This window comes from Ictalurus punctatus, chromosome 17, assembly GCF_001660625.3.
Source record: "Ictalurus punctatus breed USDA103 chromosome 17, Coco_2.0, whole genome shotgun sequence".
Lineage (NCBI taxonomy): Eukaryota > Metazoa > Chordata > Actinopteri > Siluriformes > Ictaluridae > Ictalurus > Ictalurus punctatus.
The window spans coordinates 14,956,966-14,975,367 of NC_030432.2; the positions used below are offsets into that span (position 1 = coordinate 14,956,966).

At 36.0% G+C, this 18,402-nt stretch overlaps 2 protein-coding genes across 3 annotated transcripts; both read right to left on the reverse strand.

Annotated features, from left to right (window-relative positions):
* Window positions 1-122: 122 nt before the first annotated feature.
* On the reverse strand, window positions 123-7,449 carry guca1c (guanylate cyclase activator 1C). Its single transcript, XM_017490233.3, has 4 exons — window positions 3,353-7,449; window positions 2,620-2,769; window positions 1,827-1,914; window positions 123-1,515 (listed from the first exon to the last, which is right to left on the reverse strand). Exons 1-4 carry the CDS (start codon window positions 3,545-3,547, stop codon window positions 1,358-1,360), a joined length of 591 nt encoding a protein of 196 aa, XP_017345722.1. The 5' UTR covers window positions 3,548-7,449; the 3' UTR covers window positions 123-1,357.
* A 146-nt stretch (window positions 7,450-7,595) lies between these two features.
* On the reverse strand, window positions 7,596-17,666 carry LOC108278243 (uncharacterized). 2 transcript variants are annotated; one of them, XM_017491460.3, is made up of 8 exons: window positions 17,332-17,664; window positions 16,645-16,725; window positions 14,724-14,798; window positions 13,902-14,034; window positions 11,430-11,563; window positions 11,066-11,136; window positions 10,287-10,462; window positions 7,596-8,466 (listed from the first exon to the last, which is right to left on the reverse strand). In XM_017491460.3, the coding sequence occupies exons 1-8, from the start codon at window positions 17,398-17,400 to the stop codon at window positions 8,456-8,458; spliced, it is 750 nt and encodes a 249-aa protein (XP_017346949.1). In that variant the 5' UTR covers window positions 17,401-17,664; the 3' UTR covers window positions 7,596-8,455. The 2 variants fall into 2 exon arrangements, with proteins under 2 accessions (XP_017346949.1, XP_017346950.1); XM_017491461.3 differs by lacking the exon at window positions 14,724-14,798 and having other exon boundaries at window positions 17,332-17,666.
* Between the last annotated feature and the right edge of the window lie 736 nt (window positions 17,667-18,402).

The following is an 18,402-nucleotide window of genomic DNA, read 5'->3' on the forward strand; positions in this document are numbered from 1 at the left end:
TATTGACTGATTTTTTTTTTTCTAGAACAGATTATAATACGCATACTTTTATAATTATAAAAGTACATACTATATGTAGTGATTTGCATACGTAAATAAGTAGGATGTTTAAGTAGGCTTTGTGATTAAATGAAGAAGGCAAAAGCCGGTTAATAAAATAAAAGTGGGTTTTGCAAATTCAGATTTAATTAAGGCAACAATTAGGGACATTATATAGCATTCAAAAATAGAAATAAAAATTCTTCATTTAGCTTCATCGCAAAGTTATTCAAAACATGACAAGCACACATAAAGTAAACAGTCAAGCACATATTCACATAGTACACACAGATGTTGTGATCAAGTCTATTCTATGGTAACAAGAAAAAAAAATACTGAGGAAGAATGCTGCAGCTAAATTTTAACCAGCTTAGCACGGTAAAGCTGTTTGGATGTCCCAATGTTAAAATAATAATGCTAAATATTTGTGCTGGTTTCAATACCATTCAGTTGGACTGTTCCAATTTAGTAGTTAATTAGTTGTAGACCCTTATCTGTTTCTCCTTGAAAACAATTTGATTTTCAGGTACAAACAGAAACACAGCTTATGTCAGTAAATAAGTGAAATGTTAATACCCTTGTGGGTTTTTTGGCCTGTGCCTTAAAGATTCTATGTAAAACCCTACAGCAGAGTGGTTTCCTACCAGAGAACTTTTTTTGTGAGTGCCTATGCCCCCTTCTGTCTTATTTTTTTCACGAAGTGCATATGAGTAAAGCGTAAACACAGTAGACTTTAATACAAATCCCAGACTCCCACTTCCTGTATTGCTTTGAACTTTCTAAAGGCCTAATCTGGGTTAGTGTAAGCTAAATGATTGAAAGATACTATTTGTTACATGTAATAGCCTATGATACAAAAAAAATCAAAGCTCACAGACTAAGCAATATCTTCCAGACATCATCTCCATCTATATCAAAACTAATAATCAGAGGAAATTGGATGGATGATTGCTTACTCTGTGATCCTTTATCAGGTCTAGTGTGAAGTTTATGTAACACAATGTTACACAGCTTCCTCACATAAAATCTACATGAAATCATTCTGTATAATTATAGCAGGTTATCAACAACACCTTCCCTGATGAGAAATCCTAGCCTTCAGTGGCATCCAGATAATCACCGTCTGTCCCTGTCTAATGCCTCTCCATCAGTTCACTTGGTGAACTGATCTGAACTGAAGAGCTGTTTTTCAGAACACACAGACAAGCATAAGCATCACAGAAACCACATTTCACTCCCCTTATCACCTGCAATCATTCATTTGTAACAAATAGATTTTTTTTAAGGTTGTGCATTGTGACGGGAATAAGGCTTGTGCCTATGACTTGGCACTGCACACACTGGCTTTAACCAACTTTCTCTGTCCATTGACTATGATCTCCAACACATGAGTCAGGTCCATCATCTTAGTGAGCATCTCCATGATGTCAGGTTGTTCCTTAGCACCAGTGATGAACTCTTCTAAAGTCAGCTCACCTAAAAACAAACAGCATCATACACTAGCTTTAAAATTTTTCAAAGTATCCTTCAGTATCTAACAGAGTTGTTAGAGTTAAGTCCTGTAGTGCCATGTGATATTTGTGTTTTTCCATTTCTAGCATACTAAAGTCAGCCTATAATGGTCTTTGGTATTGGTAATTAGTTGACTCAGGTGTATTAACACTGAACTAGTGTAAGGCATAATCTGGATTACTAGTGGACTTTCAAAACAAAATGTCTGCTTTGGTAACAGTGTCTGAGGAATTTTTAAGTCTCTTATGGAATATAACATTTTGATCCAATCATACCTTCATTATTAACATCAATCCTTTCATAAATGAGTGTCACAATATCCAATGGAGGGTCATCGTAGATCCGGGTGATATCCTGAATAGCCTGTGTAAAAATGATAAGTCAATTTTGGCTCTTAAATTTCACAATGCTACCCATCTCTTCCCATCCTCACCATATTTAACTCCTTTCCTTTGTTCTCATCTTCTAATTTGATCAATGTTTAACAAAGGCCATGGAGTACAAGTACATAGTCACCCTGAACCTGAACAATCTATGAATCTAAAAAAAATACACAAACAGTTGGGCATGCAAAGTTTTAAACTTCATGCTGTAATACAATCTAGAGATCTTAAGGGTTCTTTAAGTTGTCCCATTGGAGGAATGTTACATTCAGTGTTTCCCTACAGGAAAGCCCTTTTATTAAGCAAAACCCTTAACTATCCAGAGAACCCTTGATTAATCTTTTTTTTTTCTAAGAGGGTAGAATAACCTATTAATCAAGAAAAAAAGAAACGTTAGATGAAAAGAATGATTAAAGAAAGGTTAGAGGCCACTATGTAGAAGAATAGCTGAAAATTACACTACAGAGATGAAGTGAGCACAGTGCCACTTAATCTAGGTAAGGATTAAGTTTTGTGGTTAGATTAAGAGCACTTGGGACAGAGGATCAGACTTTTCAACCCTCTCCATGGTTAATCTCTGTTACAGAAGTCTATTTGCATTTCAATTCTTCCTACAACAAAAAATTTCATTTTTCAATCCCAGAAGAGTTTATACGGCGATTTTAAGCATATAAAGTCTGACTACCTTGAATATGGTCTCCATCTCGTCTTTGTCAATTTTTCCATTTCCGTCTTTATCAAAAAGTTTGAAGTACCACTTCAGTTTCTGGTTGATCTCTCCTTTCAGTAGCAAGCTTACAGCTGCTATATATTCTACAAAATCAATATACCCATCCTAAAAAGAAAAGAGATGTTTAAGCTTATAAGTGGGGAGAAATCTGTGAAGAAAAATGTAAAAATGTCTTTAACTAATGCTTGGTGTGCAGTTAGTGTGCTGGATATCATCAAATAAGGAAATGTCACTGCCATTGTTTTGTGATGGTCACCATCAAATACAAGCATTTGCAGTAACAATGCTTTTAATAGTCTGGATTAACATTAAGATAGACATGTAAAGCACCAATTGCTGGCTGTTTAGCAACAGCAAGGTTGAATAGGTTGTTAAATGTTAAATTTAATTTTACGATGCTTTGCTAAATAAACATCTGAATACTTATAGGTGACCGCATTGTACATGGCATTTACTTTAGTGATCGTATCCTGCTACCCATGATTATGTTTCCCCCCCTTTTTTTCAATTTATGAAAAACATTATTGAATATGAAGAAGAAGGCAAATGTCACAAATGCATCACAGTACAGTTCTTTGCATGTCGGATATGAAGTACTGATGATGTATAGATTCACAGTTACAAGAGAAGTAATTTATTATAATTCTCCACCGTTCATTTTGGTTGGATGCAGTTTGGAATATCTTACCTCATCCATGTCAAAAGTATAGAAGACCTGGTCAACATAGCTGCTGGCCTCCTCAGTCATTCCCTGCATCTCTAGCATGTTCTTTAGCTCAAACAGGGTGATGAGCCCAGACGGAGACTCCCTCATGAATTTATTGTACCAGTAGTGCATGTCTTCAGCCAAGATTTCATCCAAGTTGGATCCATGAGCACCCATAACTCCAGAAGGGAAATTATTTTAATTTGGTGTGGATAAGAACGCTGTATGTGGTCCAGAAGCAAATAGTCTAGAAGTCAGTGTTGATGGAGATGCTGGTGATTCTTGGCTGAACTTGGTAAATGCCAGACCTGAGCAAGTATTATTTAAAGCCCTTAAGCCTTTTGGCAACTTAAAGGAGAGATAACTCCTTAACAAGATAACTGTTGAACTCTTCTACGAACAAAAAAACATGGAATTCTTACATAAGTCAGCTCTTCAAATAATGCAGCACTATAATAAATTCACTACCCAAGCTGGATTAAGGCATTCAATGAAATGAACCTCTCTGTTTCCACTAAAAGATCAGAAATCATCCAATGAGCTTTCACATAGTCCTGCCAATTGCATTTGTAGTCAGAAAAAAGATTTCCCTGTATGATAGTTGTGGTTTGGGGAAATATTAAATAGAGGGCAATAATGTGTGTCTAACAAAGAGTTACTACAGTTTTACTACAGTTTGTATTGTATTGTATAATTTGTAAGGTGGTAAAATAAATCCATTAATCCAGCAACCACTTTAATGGTCAATGTTGTGGTGGCTAACCCAGGAACACCAGGTGTGAGGCCGGAATACACCCTGGATAGGACACCAATCTATCACGATACGTACGCATGCACGCACACGCTTTATTGTAGCCGATCAGTGTACCAGCATGTTTTTGGGGAGGTGGGAGGAAATGAGCCTATATATCATTGGTTTCCAACCGGTCTCCTGGAGTACCCCTAAAATTTACATTTCCTGCTATAACACACAAATACTAATTCAGAAAGAGTGCAGGATATGTGTACTCCAGCTAGCTCCAGGTCCACCACGAATCTGACAAAGATGAAATGGACATGACTGAAAATGTCTAATTAACAGTCAAAACAAGACACATGTAAATGAATTAAACACTTGAATAAATTAAATGCCCAAAATAAAAACTTTATTCTCTCCATTTCAACAAGTTGTTTCACAGTAACTGTTCTCATAAACAGAAAACACATTACTGAAATTAACATTAACACAGAAACTAAATTCTGAAGATTAAAGTAAGATTTCTTAACTTACTGAATGTTATTAATTCATAGTAACAGAAATAATTGATTGAATTCTAATAAACCTCCTGTTTGTCTCACATTCACTCACCACAAACAAAAGCATTTTTACTTCATCATTGAACAACAAACTGGTAATATATAATATAAACGTTTTTTATATATTAACATTAACAGCATATGAAATATACCGCTCTACAAATATATCTTTCTGTGCGATATATATACTTTTTTGTCAACTCGTCTTCATTTAAATCTTTCAACGGTGTACTGGGGCTTTAATTCAGCTCGGCACAAAAAATTTAGACTCGACGCAGAAACTCCCGCTTCACTGCTGCAGCGTCCGGTGTAAAATTTTAGTAGTGCAGAGATTACAGAGTTCACCAACTCTGCATCTCTAATATGTAATTATTTTTTTATTATTATTATATATATCAAAAATATTTTGATAAACCTGTGTTGTGTTTTTTAACAAAAGATCAAAAGAGTAAACAATTTTTCACAGACTTCTTTACTCATATTTACCAAGGGTGCCAATATTAGTGGAGGGCACTGTATATACACTCACCAGTCACTTTGAAAGGAACACCTGTATTCCTGTTCATTTGTGCAATTATCTAAATCAGTCATATGTTGGCAGCCAAATACATCGAGTCATGTAGTTACAGCGTCAGTTGATGTTCACATTAAACATCAGAATGAGGGAAAACTCTGATCTCAGTGACTCAGAAACTGCGGATGTTTCGCAGGGATGTTCTCACTCAGCAGTCTCTGGAGTTTATGCAGAATAATACAAAAAAAAATACAAAAAACAATAATCCAGTGAGCAGCAGTTCTGTAGGTGGAAATGACTTGTTGACAAGAGAGATCAGAGGAGAAAGGCCACACTGGTTTGAGCTGATAGGAGGGCTATGGTAACTCAAATAACCACTCTTTACAACTCTAGTGAGTAGAAAAGCATCTCAGAATGCACAACACGGCATACCTTGAATCATATGGGATACAACAGTGGAAGCCCACATCAGGCCAGAAACAGAAATCAGAGGCTATAATGGCTATAATGTTCCCGTAAACTTGAACACTTGAATATTAGAAAAAGGTGACAACATTTTTCCTATCTTCCTACTGTCCAGTTAATTGCTTGAATGAGAAGGGGTACAGGTGTTCTTATTAACGCAGCCTATGAGTGTATTTCCACACAATTTAATATAATAAAATGATGTTTATTTTGAAATTGCAAGTGAACCATAAAGATGCCCAGTATTTTCTAATTTCTTTTAGTCCAACCAGTTCAGAAGAAGAAATAGTAAAGCAGGGCCTCTAGATTTGACTGGGTCTTGATGTATAAGAATAGAGACTACACGCAGTTGTGTATCCATCAGCTCTCACAGTGGAAACTCTGGCCCTTACAATGCGAGTCACTGGTGAGGGATTAATGTTTACTAACAGAGGGGTTGATTAATGACTGACTCTGACCCAGACTCTGAACCGGCTTTCTCAGAAGGATTCGGTCATGTTGACACAGCGTGTGTTACATACTATTAAAACATTTATGTTGTTTTCAACATAACATGATAAACAGATTTTAAAAAATTAGGCTAAGTTAAGTATGCCATCATGAGTTTTGCTCATGTATTACAAAATCTACAGGGATTTTTAACCAGTATGCTGTGTGTGTGTGTGAGAGCGAGGGCGAGAGAGCGAGTTTAAATACCAGTGAAAAAAGGACAGCCAATAAAAAAATTATGCCAAATATAAAAAATAATAAATTATACTCAAAATATAATAAACAAATATTGGAAATACATCTAATATCCATGCTCACATGCTCCAACTGCAGTCACTGCTGTCTGATAAAAGTAACAGCTTGAGTTCAGTGGTGATCTTGTTAAGAGCTTTATTAGAAACTAGATTTACTCTGCCTTGTGCATGATGAAACACTTTACTAGCATAGACAGAGAAAACACTCAAATATTCAGTGCTGGGAGTTTCTAGGAGCATGGTTAGGAAGCGCTGCACCAGGGCCATGAAGATTCAGCAGATCAGCCACAAATTAACCGTATAGTGTTCCCCTTCTCCCAAATGTAATCAGCTTGCCAGAACATGTTTGGCATCAGAGGTCTGCTTCTTTAGAGCTGCACTAAAGCTATAAATATCATAACTGCTAATAAAAAAGCTTTTAACCTGCATGCCTGAATCATATCACACTTATATCAACAGGCTGACTTTGCTAAGTACTACCATTTATACCTAATGGAAATGATCTCTAAGTGTAAAATTGGAATTACTGCCTCAATCGCTTCTAATAGGCTCACTTATAATACTATAGTAATATATTACAACTTTCGACACGGTGAGCTTGATGCTTGTGTAAGAGCTATTGGCAAAAAAAGACTAACATTACTACTATTACAGTACTACACTATTTATAGCTCCAGGGTAAAGACTAAGCAAACTTCAGACACCAACATGCTTCGGCTGACTGACTGTAGCCAATGTGAGTTGCCTTTCTGCTTTATTGTTCACAGGATGACAATTTACTGACAAACTGACAAATGACTTCTGACTCTCGCTCTACAAACACCAGAACTTATCTCATCACAATAAAACATAAAAATGATACTGATGAAAACAATATATCTCTGGACAATGAATACTACAAAGAAAACCGCACAAACACTAAGTCTGATTTTGTTCACAGTGTATGAGAGACATTGCATTATGGGATTTTAATTGGCAATTCAAAAGAAATTGCTCATTTAGAATTCTCGCTTAATTTTATGTACCAGATCCCAGGATTTCCAATGAAAATGATCTCTGCAGTGAGAGCAGTATCATTTTGTGGGGAGGAAAATGCACTGATACATTTTGTCAACCTATGTTGCATCTGCTGCTACTTTCACAGCTCACTTGCATTAACAGAAGCTATTAACTGCTCTTGGGGGGAATAAAAATTTCATAAGCTATATGCTCTTAAAATATTTACTTCTGTTTATTTTTTCAAAGATACAAAATTCATCCAAAACTGATTAATTGGCATTTGCTCACAATATTGCAAAAGAAAAACAAGATCATGAATTACCAAAAAAAAAAAGTCCAAACACATTAACCAAATTATTACGATATATAATAAATAATTAAAGCATCCACAGGGACAACGGGAAATAGCAAACGTTTTTGCTATTTGACATGATATCGTTTGAAACTGACATGATATCGTTTGAAGCAACAGCACCACCTTGTGACTCTTACAAACACTTGGTAAAAAAAAAAAAAAAATACAGATATGAAAACTAAATTATATACATAAAAATATATAAAGTGAATTCATATTTAGTATTCAAAAAGATACCACCATAATATATTAAAGCGATATTTTCTTACTGGAGATAAAACTCGAGACTCGTCAAAACATTCTCATGGAATAGAACCAGATGGAAACATTACTTGACTTCAGATGCAGAGCACCACACCCAATAGATAAACACAATACATGTCTGATAAGAGCTCCTGACCATATCAAAAGTGCAGCGAAGTGTGTTAGGACCAGGAGCAGGAAAATGACAAAACGTTAAACATAAACTTGCTATAGGCTTCCTATTTAAAAACCTGACAAAAAACACTTCTTTGAATCCCTGAACCTGTTTGAGGAAAATGTTATCATTAACAATGAAGTGTTAATGAGAACCAATAATGTAATAAAATATCTTAAAACAGTGGATCCAGTATGCAGAATTTCATGACCATACCAGAGGGTGTCATGTAGTCATCATATACAGGAGTATGTACAAATTTGCACATCATGACTGTGGCTGTAACGCAGCTCATTTAACTCCCAACTTTAAAGAGAAAGAAAAAAAATTGGTCAAACACCCAAAGTTTTACCAAATAAATTCCAAACAACTTTGTTAAATCTAATTGCCTTTTCAATGCACTTTAAACTAAAATCTTACAAGCACTGTAAGTGTAGTAATGCACACAGACATAGACAGTAAATAAAATTTGTGTGCATTAGACTTTTCTCTGGAAACAACTCATCTTCTAAACTATTTTTTTCCCAGTTACATTAAAATGATGTAAAATCTGTTAAAAGGGTAAAGTACCATCAACAACTGCTGAAATGTATAACTATATAAAGGCAATAAGGCTGTAACTTGGTGTGTTTTTCTTCATTACAGTAGACCACTGAGCAAAAACATATACATGTGAAGTCATAAACATTGACTGGTCAATTGCTAATGTAACGTGAAAACGTAATGGGACAGAAATGTGGAAGCATATCTTGGCGTGTTGATTTTAATCCGTTTTAATGTTGATTGTAAGTTCAGTCCGAATGTTGTATAAAACATGTAGAGCAGTACTGGCCTTTCTTTTAAAAACAATATTCAGCTCTGTTATTTTCTGTTGCTGAATATGAAATGGCATGCACTGCATGTAGTACACTATATTGGGTGTACAGTGCAATTACAGTGCCCTCCACTAATAATGGCACCCTTGGTAAAGTAGAGGGCACTGTATGTTCTACCCTAGGTATAAAACATGAAGCACAGGTCTAATAATGTTTTCACACTAAAAAAATTTCAATCAGTGTAATGCAAGGTAATATGTCTGGTGGTGTGTACGTGTGTGTCTAGTAAATAATAAACAATGTACTACATCAATGAATATTTTCCTATTCTGTACTAATTTATTAAAGCCAAGCTACAACTCCACTAAATAATATTGTGTTATGTTGCAAAACCTTGTTACAAATAGTTCACATATCAAAGCTTGAGGATAATGAAGACTGAGATTAATGATTAAAATATTTATGGTGCAGCTTTATTATTATTATTATTATTATTATTATTATTATTATTATATTACTTAACTCATTGAGAGGGACTGTTGACAAAAACACATACTACTTGAGAGACTACATATACTGGTGGAAATTTGAGGAATGTATTCATTAATCATGATCAGTTCAAATAAATCTGTCTAGGTGATAATGTAATAATTGTGACAGACCTGATACAGACTTAATCCTCTGAGCATTTAGAGTGGACACTAGCCTTAGTCTTTAAGAGGTCTTAAATTCAATTGTGAAAACTTTATAGATCATTCATGTCATGGATGTTACTTTATTTTGAAAATTGCTGAACGACGGGCCTAAATAAATAAATAAATAAATAAATAAATAAAACACTAGGCATGATGTGACCAAAAGCCTTTTCTCTGAATCCCAAGCAAATGAGAGCACTTCGATTTTAACCAGCAGTTTTCTAAAACACCCACATCACCTACATCGTATTGTACTAAGAGCTTTTTACAAAAGGGATATAAAAAGTGTATAATTTTTTTATATCACAAAGATCTGCAATTTTATCAGGGGAGTATAGACTTTTATATCTACAGTATAACATGATATGTGAGTTTTATCACAGAGAAGATATTTTATTCGACACATTCCACTGTTAATAGGGATACACTGGTATTTTTAGAAAATGCTTCTATCAGTTTTTGCTGTCCAGTATTATGTTAAATATATATTTTTTAAATATGTAAAATATAATAAAAACATACTACATTTTCAAAAAGTGGTGGAGACAAAACTGGGAAAATCCAAAGTGGTAGGGACATATCCACAGCTGGTAATAAGGGTTACGTCTATGCTTACCTTCCATGGTGAGTGAAGTCGGCTCAATGTAAAGTGAGTCTCCAGCATCTTGGTCATATAGCTGTTGCAGAAGCACATGATACACCATCTCTTTGCTCAGAGTGTATCGTATTATCTGTTTGTGTTCTTCCGGCATCTTGAATGTCAACTTATACTCAACACTAGAACTGCTGCTTCTGAAACAGAGTGAAGAGACAAACATTTATACTGCATTTTCACAAAAACAATTTAAGATATGTACTAAAGTGTAGAAAAGATCCTTCTGTAGAATTTGTCAAGAATTTGGAAATTCCTATGTTCAAATGTAAACAGGCTTTTGTAAACATCCTCTAGCTGCTACACTTTGAGTTATGCACTCTAAAACAGAGGACATCAAAGAATGGTGTTCCAATAGTTGCCAGATTATTGAATTGCTTGAGGAAAAAAGGAAAAAATACACCATATTTCTTTTGTGACTGTTATTCAAAATATTTTTTAATCATTTCTATAATGATGAGAGAGCTGTCTTGTGGAAAAGCCGTTTTGGGGAAATTTCATCATTCTATGTTGGTTTATATCATTCGTGTATTACACTGAAGATACTGTTATGTTGGAAGATGGCACTTCTAACAGTGCAGTGCCAGTGCAGCACCCAGTGCAGCAATAATTGCTCCTTTAACCACACCCTTGCTGTGAAGTGTTGCATTTGAACCCACCAATTACTCCAGTGACCTACCATTTTAATCCAGACAAAACAATGTGGCTGTCAAATGAAAGGTTACAAAAGTGCAAGTTTTTACCTCAGTGCATTTACTTTGGCTATGGAGAAGTATCGGCCCAGGGCATATGAGGATCTGTAGATGTGAGTCAGCTTCAGAAGAACAGAAAAAAAAAGGAAAAGAATAAGCAGCTTGAGCAATGACTTGAACTGAAATGGAAATACCCCAAATTTCTTCAAGCTCAGCTTTGATACTAATTCTCAAAAACATTCTTTTTAATAAATCCAGCTGAATAAAACACTCTGGCTTGCTGGGAAGAGTAATCAGTTTTGTTAAATATGATGTGAATAAAGCAAAAGGATATTATGCAACACAATCTGGTCAGAAATACTTAATGGAAGACAAAGCGAATACTAAGCTGGGCAGCACATTACAGTTAACTCACCATTTGTGTAAGATTGGACTGCGATTGTTCATCTAGCGTTACATTCTTGTTGAGTAGTGTAAAATTTCCATTAAAGAAGCGTGGCACCACAAATTCTGTAACACTGTACTTGTCATCCATGTCCTCTTGATTAACTGTGAAATGAAGATGCACATATGGTCAAAAATCATCTGCGCTTAGCCGTATGTGTTTACAAAATATTTAATGATGTACTATATTTACACCAATCTGTACAAACAAACCCACTGGATGTCACTGTAGCTGAATTCTGGCAAATAGCCAAAGAAGAGGAAAACCTTTTTTTTCTTCTACCTATTATTTTGTCACCTCAATTTTAAGACACCATAAATATATTGCACAAAACAGCCTGAAATGCTTTTATTTTAATTATTTTTATGGTTGCCTAGGCTGTCTTCCGGCAAAGATCATGCCGCATAAGAAGCCAATGGTGGGTAACCGTTTGGGTGTAATCAGACTTTCTTCACTTGTGGTTGCCAAAAGCAGAATAGAAACATATTTCAGGAAATCCTGCCTAGTATATACAATCCCCGCTGAAAGTATTGGAACAGAAAGGCAGATTCTTTTTTATTTTTGCTATACACTGAAGACATTTGGCTTTGACATCAAAAGATGAATATGAGATGATGGATGAGAATTTCAGCTTTCATTTCTGATATTCACACTGAGATATGTTAAAGGACTTCAAAGAACGTGGCACCTTTTGTTTGAACTCACCCATTTTTTAAATGATCAAAAATACTGGAACATGTGATTGATAGATGTTTCTTGTTGCCCAGGAGTGCCGTGTTAGATTGGTTGTTTAAATAATTAATAACTCTGAATGTCTACACTTGGCTTGAGCCCTAGGTTTCACCTGTGAAGACTGCATTTGCTGTTAAAAGGATAACCCAACATGAAGACCAGAGAGCTGACTATGGGCGAAAAGCAAACCATTTTGAAGCTAAGAAAAGAGAGAAATTCAATCAGAGCAATTACAGAAGCATTGGGCATAACCAATACAACAAATTGGAATATTGTGGAGAAAGAAAGAAAACCAATGGTGTACTATCAACCAGACACGGAACAGCCAAGGACAACAACATCAGTTGATTACAGAAACATTGTTAGAGCTGTGAAGAAAACCACAAAAACAACAGTCAGTGACATCACCAACAACTTCCACAGGGTATGGGTGAAGCTATCACAGACTTCAAGAGCAGAAATGTAGAAGCTATACAACAAGATGCAAACCACTCATGAGCAGTAAGAATCAGAAGGACAGATTGGAATTTGCAAAGAAATACAGAGATGAGCCACAAAAGTTCTGGAACCAAAATTTAAATACTTTTTCTCAGTTTAAATGCATTTGCTCACCTAAAAAATGAGTGGTCTGCCACCAAAGGTGCTATGCTCGAAGTTGTTTAACACATCTAGATTTAAATATCAGGAAATGAAAGCTGAAATTCTGATCTATCGTCTCGTATTCATCTTTTAATCTCAAATCAAAATATCTTTGGTGTATAGCAAAAACAAAAGAATCCAATACATTCAGAGTGGACTGTACAAGTCAGAATTTCACCGTGTGAAGGGTTTTCCCGGCCATCACACATGTACGGTATGGCGGCTTACACCAAATAAGATCTAGGAGCTATCCATACTATGAATTAGACAAATGAAGACCCACAAACATGGATGTACCATCAATAATAATGAGTCACCAGGCCAACTCTTGTGTTAAAAATGCTTAGAATAAACTCTAGAGGCAGAATTAACCAGCCTGAAATGAACAGACTCATTACCATATAACAAGTGGATGCATGAACTGAGGTTTATATAGTACATGTACTCTGCCTTCCTCAACAAACAAAAAAAAGGAAATCATTTTGCTATACAGTCTCAATTCTGTACTCTTATAACACAACATTTGAGTTTCTTTATGTAGTGGTTTCCATAACCCTGTCATAAATGCTAAATTGTTGAAATTTATGAAGGTAATGGAAGATAATGATGCATTTTGGTTTGGATCTTGTCAAGCATGTTTAATTCTACAGCCACTGTTAATCAGCTATAAGCTGAACATAAGTATTATGTCCACATAAACTTAAAAGTGGAAAGTTTCCTCTGCCTGAAATAGGCAGCCATAATATACAATACTGTGGCTCTTTGTTCATATACAAGTTATAATGAGTTATACAGTGCTCTCCACTAATATTGGCACCCTTAGTGCCAATATTAGGGGAGGGCACTGTAAGTCTATTGCTATTAAAATAAACTAGAAGTGGCTGTGTGTACTGCTTTTTTTTACTGAGTAGTTATCTGGAGGTAATGATAGGTAATGCTAGAAATGGTCAAATGAGCATTTCTATTATTCTGTAGAGTAAGTATATCTTTTTTTAATAATGCATAACAAGGCATTTAACTGACTGTAATAGAATTATTGATAGAAACTCTATGCATTGTGTAGCAGTGTACCTGCGCAGAAATAAATGGGGAGAAAGATGACAAGAATGATTAAACTGAAGCCGATAAGAAGGAGCATCCACACTTTAAGGTTCCGACAGACCGATTCATTCAGCTCCGTTTTCAATCTGTTAAGTGTCCCAGGCTGTAAATAAAATGAAAGGAAAGGATATAAACCCATTACTCTCTTAGACATGTCTAAATATGTCATAAAATGGGAGAATACATAATACTTGTAATCACCAGTATTTTAATTATGTCATTTTATAGATTATATTAATACAGAAATCAAACAAATAAATCTCTCTGGTCAAGTGAATGAACATATAACTAATCTCGGAGATCAAAAGAAATTTTCCTCCAGGTCTACTGCAACCACAGGCATTCTTTGGCTATGAATCATCTAAATAATGTCCCAGAGTAAATGATCCTCCATGTACCCATATTAAAAAAAATAACATTGTTTATTAAAACACTGATATATATGTGGATAACACTATCTTAGCATTTTATTTTAAAATATAAATACACTTAAACACACTTATAGCACTTCTAATGCATTAGGACATTACAGATCAGGATTCACCTAGTAGTTCCATGGGAGGGTTTTTTTTTGTTTTTTTGTTTTTTTTTTAAATAAATACTTCAGCTCCCAAAATACCTGAACCAAGTAATCAATGCTCTACAGCCAATAATTACCCAGGTTCCAGTGTGTATTAAGCTGGAACAGAACTGAAATATATACTAGCTTATGTGTCCTAAATTCCTTGGTCGTAAACAAGTACACAAAGAACTGTGAGGGGAAAAAATGCAATTGCAAATACTTTTCTATACCGTATTAGAACTTTGCCCCGACAGGACTTTTGGGATATTTTCCACAATGTGGTGTGCTCCATTGCTCTCAAGAACCTGAGTATGCAAACAAACATGCATAACACGGCATTACACCAATACAGTTTGATTAATCTAATTACAAGCTGAATGCCAATCCATGGAAAATATGTTGTAATTATGTGAAAAATATTTGACTGATGTAAAACTGAGAAAATATCTATTAGTATAAATGGATGGATGCCATGATGGCATGCAACGTTGTTTTGTGCCAAACAGGATCAGATTTCTGTTTTCACCTACAGTACAAAAGACTCCAGATGAAAGCAGTTGAACCTGCTTTGCTTCTAGTGAGAATTAGGTGTAGCCATGAGAAAACACCACAGGCTATGAATGGAATAGCAAAATATTTTATGACGTGAACATTCATATGTACCATGATGCAGGTATGCTGTGATTTGTGCACAGGATTATGTGAGAGAAGTGGGATTGTAATAATATACTGTGGTGACTGTGATGTAGCGACACTCATTAGTAATTTTATTAGGTAAACATACTATAAAGGTCATTTTGTAGGTATGTATTAGTGACTGTAGCTTGCATGTTCCTATGCACAATGTTTATCAACCCAGCATTTAACACACACACACACACACACACACATACATACCAACACTACCACCACCACCCAAACTATACATTATATGGCCAAAAGTATATGGACACAACCATCACACCCATAGGTGGACCTTCCCCAAACTGTTGCCCAAAGTTCAAAACACACAATTGTCTAGAACAGCGGTTCTTAACCCGGAGGTCGGTAGAAGAGGGGGTCACAGGAAAACTTTTATTTTAAACAATTGTACACAGAGGTTCACAAAGAAGCCACTGGCGGATTTTTGGATATCCGTGCACAATGAATACCAAGAATTAAGTGACATGGCACCGAAAAAAACTCTCCCATTTGCATCAACCTATCTCTGTGAGACTGGTACAAGAGAGTTTGGATCTTTAACCTCAGTCCTACTCAACATGTCTTTCTTTGTTGTAGCATTAAAAATTTCCCTTCACTGGAACTAATGGGTCCAAACATGTTCTCCATGTTGGTGTGAAAGATCTCGAGTGTTGTGGATTGCGCTCCTTGCTCAATATCAGTGCTCGACTTCACCAATGGCCTTGTGGTTGAATGGGCACAAATCCCCTCAGCCACATTCCAAAATCCAATAGAAAACCTCCCAGAGTATAGGAGACTGTTATAGCTGCAAGGGGATGGGGGGTAGAGGAGGGTAGTTTTGGAATGGTATGTTCAACAAGCACATATGGGTGTGATGGTCAGGTGTCCACATATTTTTGGCCATATAATGTATATGATCAGCAGTGGTCATGTGGTGGTTACCACAGGGCAGAGACAAGTTAATACTGGTGGCTCAACAGTTAAGGCTCTGGGTTACTGATCAGAAAGTCGGGGGTTCGAGCCCCAATACCGCCAAGCTGCCACTGCTGAGCCCTTGAGCAAGGCCCTTAAACCTCGCTTTTATCATGGCTGACCCTGTACTCTGACCCCAGCTTCCTAACACAACTCTGATATGGGGGGGGGGTCACTGTCCTGTAATGTATATGTGACAAATAAAGGCTCATTCTTCTCCTAAATTGTGCATAAGAACAGATGTGATACAGTCAACAGCTGTATATTTGTAAGTGCCCTATATGTATTTCTACATTGTACAAGCTACATTCACTGCTGAAGGCTCTTAACATGCCTATTTAAATATGTTTGCAGTTTCCCCAAACAATTTTTTTTTCTCACATTCATTTTGCAGTAAGTTCTTAGATGTCATCTTAGACACTTTTTAGATATACCAAAAACTGAGACAGTGATTTTTCCCCCGTACTATCTGACACATGGAGAGATGTACAGACCCACCTGTATATCTGACAGTAGCTGGCTCTCTTCAGTGGCATTTGGTATGTTGTGGTTTGAGCAGCTCCCATTTCCTGGGTATGGCTGTAATTATTTCAACAAAAAGCAAAGATGAAAGCATTGTCTTAGATTTTCTGATTAAAGTGTAGTTTAACATGGCAGACAGGTACACCTTTACAGTACACGTTTTACATTTCTGTAAACAGTAGGGGCGGAGTCAGTGTCACCTGTGCGCCATTATAGCTTACAACAGGTCAACTTGTGAAATAATAACACGTTAAATAATAACTGTGTGAATATGTGGAGAAGAAACACACTCGGCTTTTGATACATTTTAGAAATGCTTATTGTGCTTCGAAAGAAACAAAGAAAACTTCAAACTTGAGAAGCCGAAAAAACTCCATTGAAGTTCACCTCCAGGCTGCACAGCACTTGCCCAAAACACACACACACACACAAACACAAACACTGTATCTGCTCTGTTTCTTTAGTATTTCACAAATAATGTTCCTGTCAGAAATGTTCACTCTTACATTAATATCCCATCACAGTTCATAGTTTCAGCCGTTACGACTTCAAGCCCATGTCTCATATGACCCGCACACTTGAGTCTCCAAATCTCAGGATAAAGTTTTGTCTTCACAGCTTAATGAAAACCACACGACTGGCAACAGAAACCTTTTAACTCACCTCAGTCATTCTTTCGACTTCGTCGTTATTGTTGATGGGTAGTTTTAACTCGTATAATTCCACGCTCATGTTTCCAGCTTGATCATATCTTAGTCCTTCCTACCCGGAAATCAGCGATTTCAATATCGCGGTACGCAAGTGTCTGCCGAATCACTTGTTTCGATACATCAGTAAGCACTGAACATAAAGTCAGCAGTATTCTTTCCCAGGTTAAAAAGTTGTAGTAAATGTGTGTAGATTATTCTGCCTGCTCTTACAGCAAATCGGAAAACGTGACTCGCATGCGAAGGCGTCAGGAATACAATGATATGTGATTAGAGCTGGGACGGGTTTGGTTTTCTTACGCAATACAGATTTTTTTTAAAAAAAGAAAAGAAGAAGACTCTCCTCCCACTATAGAATAGCTATAAAATTATTAATAATAATAACTACAATAACAACAACAATAATAATAATAATAATAATAATAATAATAATAATAATAACCATAAGAATATTATTAATAGTGATGATAATAATAAGAACAACAACAAATATTAATAATAAGAAGAAGAACAACAACAACAACAACAAACTACAACAACAATAAGAACGACAAACAACAATAATAATAATAAGAGGAAGAACAATGATATTTTCTCTCTCTCTTTCTATCTTGGTAGACAGTTGGGTATTAAGGCAGGGGTCATCAATTCCAGTCCTAGAAGTCTAGAATCCCTGCTCTAACACACCTGCAATGGGTAATTAACTGGTGTGTTGAAACAGGTGTCTTTGAGCAGGGAACTCATCAATCTGTGCTAGAGTCTGGCCCTCCAGCTGGAATTGATGACTGCTGGTGTAAGAAATGGAATTCAGGCCAGTGCCAGAAGTCAGGGATGTCCAATGTTATCTGCAAAGGACTAGTGTGGGTGCAGGTTTTCATTCCAGTCAAGCAGGAGCAGGAGCCACGCCTGATTCCACCTGTGCTGGAATCCACCGCTGTGGCTTCTGCTTTGTAACTCCAATGTAATGATCTGTATTTGAGGGTATAAACTAATGTCATTCAAGTCAAGAACAAATCTCATGATGTTA